Below are 2553 nucleotides of genomic sequence, written 5' to 3'. Positions count from 1 at the left end.
CCAACCTGTCCAGGTCCCTCTGGATCTCTCTCTACTCCTGACTGAAGTTGTAGCTCTTCCAAAAGTAGTTAAACTTGTAGAGGGAACAGCTCTGCTTGGTCTTCAGGCGTTTCCATGAAAATCTCCATGCATCTTCTACAGTCTAGATGTATGATACTGTAGTCCAGGAGATCCTTCACACCGAGTTTTGCCTGTTTCTCGTTCCAGTTGTGATACTCTGCAGGAAATGCTCTTTAAAGATTGATAATCTGAATCATAGTACCTTTCTTGTAGGATTTTCTCTTCTTTCCTTGATCATTAAATTACCTTTATTCCGTGACTGACAGCTACCTTTAGGAGCTGTGTGGTTGTTTTGGCACTATTTGTGCTTTTGGGGTCAGGCTCTGAGCTATTCCAGCTCCAGCAAAGAGCTGCACGAGCGTGTGTGTCTGCTGGCGGGTCACATTCTTGGTTTGTGTCCCCCAGGTGTGATCGGAATGGGGTGCGGGTTGGAATCTTTAATATCTTTGAAGGAAAGAGCTTTATTTTCCAAGTGATTCTTTTCGTTGTACGTGTCAGCTAACTCTTCCTTGATTGACTTCAGTTTCCTGAACGTCTCTCGGATTCAGAGAATGAAGAACCGTTCCAGGGCAAGCAAACGCATCGCTCGGCTTTTGTTTCCAAGACCAGTGCCTACTCCTTTGCTTTCCTTTCAGGGTAAGATGCCGAGACTTTAGTCAAGCTGATTAATGTTGGTTGGAGACGTAAATCTCACGTTCTTTTGCCTGTTGTTCTAAAGATCATAGAATCACAGACTGGTTTGGGTTGGAAGGGACCTTAAAGATCATCTAGTTCCAACGCCCCTGCCACAGGCAGGGACACCTTCCATAGCCCAGGTTGCTCCAAGCCTCATCCAGCCTGGCCTTGAAGACATCCAGGGATGGGGCATCCACAGCTTCTCTGGGAACCTGTCCCAGTGGCCCCACGCTCTGCATGAAGAATTCCTTCCTGATACCTAATCTAAACCTCCCCACTTTCAATTTTAATACTTGATACGCTTTAAATTTATGTAAAACAGTTGTTCCAATCTAGAATGGGTAATATTTTTTCTGGAATTTTAGGGCAGAATGTAGCGTCTGTCTGGTTAACTCCTACCTGTTGTAAAATCCTAGAGGTCAACCAAGTGTGTATCCCACGGAGGAGAAAAATCCTGTGGATTTAACTGACAGAAAGCATCGAAGTACAACGTTCTGCATGACAGACCCGAGTGCTGGATCCTTCTCCAGCATGGATACCGGGAGATAGCGTCGGCCCCAACCCTCTTATCAGTGACAGTCATTGCGTGTTGGGGTGGAGGTGGCTGAGTAACCGTGTTTTTGCATGAGAAGCACAGAGGTTTCCATAGCATCATCATTAGCTCTGACCTCAGTTAATTGTAAGCCATAGGTGGAGGTGCCGGGCGGAAGCCCTGGAACACAGACCAGGACTCTGCGGCAGATCCTGGATCCCGTTTACCTCGAGGGCGTAGGATGCATCTCTTAAACCTGCCAAGGCTGATGCCTCCCCCACAAGTAGCTGCTGCCAGGGCTGTTGGGCTGGTTGTTCCAAAGGTCACAAACAATCTCCTTTCACACCTCTGCTTTTCAGGAACCTAACCGCCAAGGTGGAAAGGAGTCGGAGCTGTAACGACACCATTCAGGAGAGATCAAAGAGCAGGCAGAGATCAGCCCCAGCCAACAAAACAAAGGTACCGCCTGTGCCTGGAAGGGTTGCTGCCTGTAAATGTTTCTTATCTGAGGCTGCGGCGCTAGGGACCTGGAGGTGGAAAATAGAGTGTTTGTGGGGCTGCTAGTGCTGCCTTATCACCCTGAGGCCAGTCGCTTCCTCGCGGCTCACAACAAAAACCTGCCGGGTTAGAAGTCACTGAGCAGAACGGTGGACGGCGTACAGAGCCGTTGCTGCAGGATAACTGGAAGTTGGAAAAGCATTCATCGTGCTTTTGCTTTGTAATTCATTTTCTTTTCAAGGCTGAATCTTGGCCAATTAGAGAAACACGGAATGGTTTAGGTGGGAAGGGACCTTAAAGCCCACCCCCTTCCATGGGCAGGGACATCTTCCATAGCCCAGGGTGCTCCAAGCCTCATCCAGCGTGGCCTTGGACACTTCCAGGGATGGGGCATCCACAGCTTCTCTGGGCAACCTGTCCCAGTGCTCCCCACCCTCTGCGGGAAGAATTCCTTCCTGATGTCCCATCTCCATCTCCCTCTTTCTGTTTAAACTGGAGCTCTCCAGCTGGGGTGCTGCAGGAGCTCAGCGTGGTAGCCTCACGCTCTCCTGTTCCCCTCTCACGGGCTTGTCCGTGTTCTTCTCCAAGACAGACCCTTTGAGCTGTGGTGCTTTGCCTTTGCAGGTACCACCCGTCACCAGCACGTCAACGCCGCTGGTCGGAGTTTTGTCATCCACCCAGAACAACCGCTGCCTTTCCGCCCCGGACCTGACAGCCGAGAAGCGCCCGGTTCTCAACCCCGTTTCCTCCCTCTCGGCCCTGCACAAGCCAGAGCGCTCCATCAGCCC

General features: G+C 50.5%; 1 protein-coding gene across 1 annotated transcript in view; it reads left to right on the top strand.

Moving 5' to 3' along the window:
• Positions 1-583: 583 nt before the first annotated feature.
• RNF169 (ring finger protein 169) overlaps positions 584-2553 on the top strand; it is a gene marked incomplete at its 5' end in the record, with an annotated part of 3004 nt that continues 1034 nt past the window's right edge. Inside the window, 3 exon segments of the mRNA XM_010160792.1 lie at positions 584-696; positions 1627-1726; positions 2390-2553. Of these exon segments, the coding sequence (XP_010159094.1) occupies positions 584-696; positions 1627-1726; positions 2390-2553 (377 nt within the window).

The sequence above is a fragment of the Eurypyga helias genome, unplaced genomic scaffold (assembly GCF_000690775.1).
Source record: "Eurypyga helias isolate BGI_N326 unplaced genomic scaffold, ASM69077v1 scaffold22471, whole genome shotgun sequence".
NCBI lineage: Eukaryota > Metazoa > Chordata > Aves > Eurypygiformes > Eurypygidae > Eurypyga > Eurypyga helias.
Note: the sequence above shows the minus strand (reverse complement) of the source record. Positions and strands in the feature narration are given on the sequence as shown.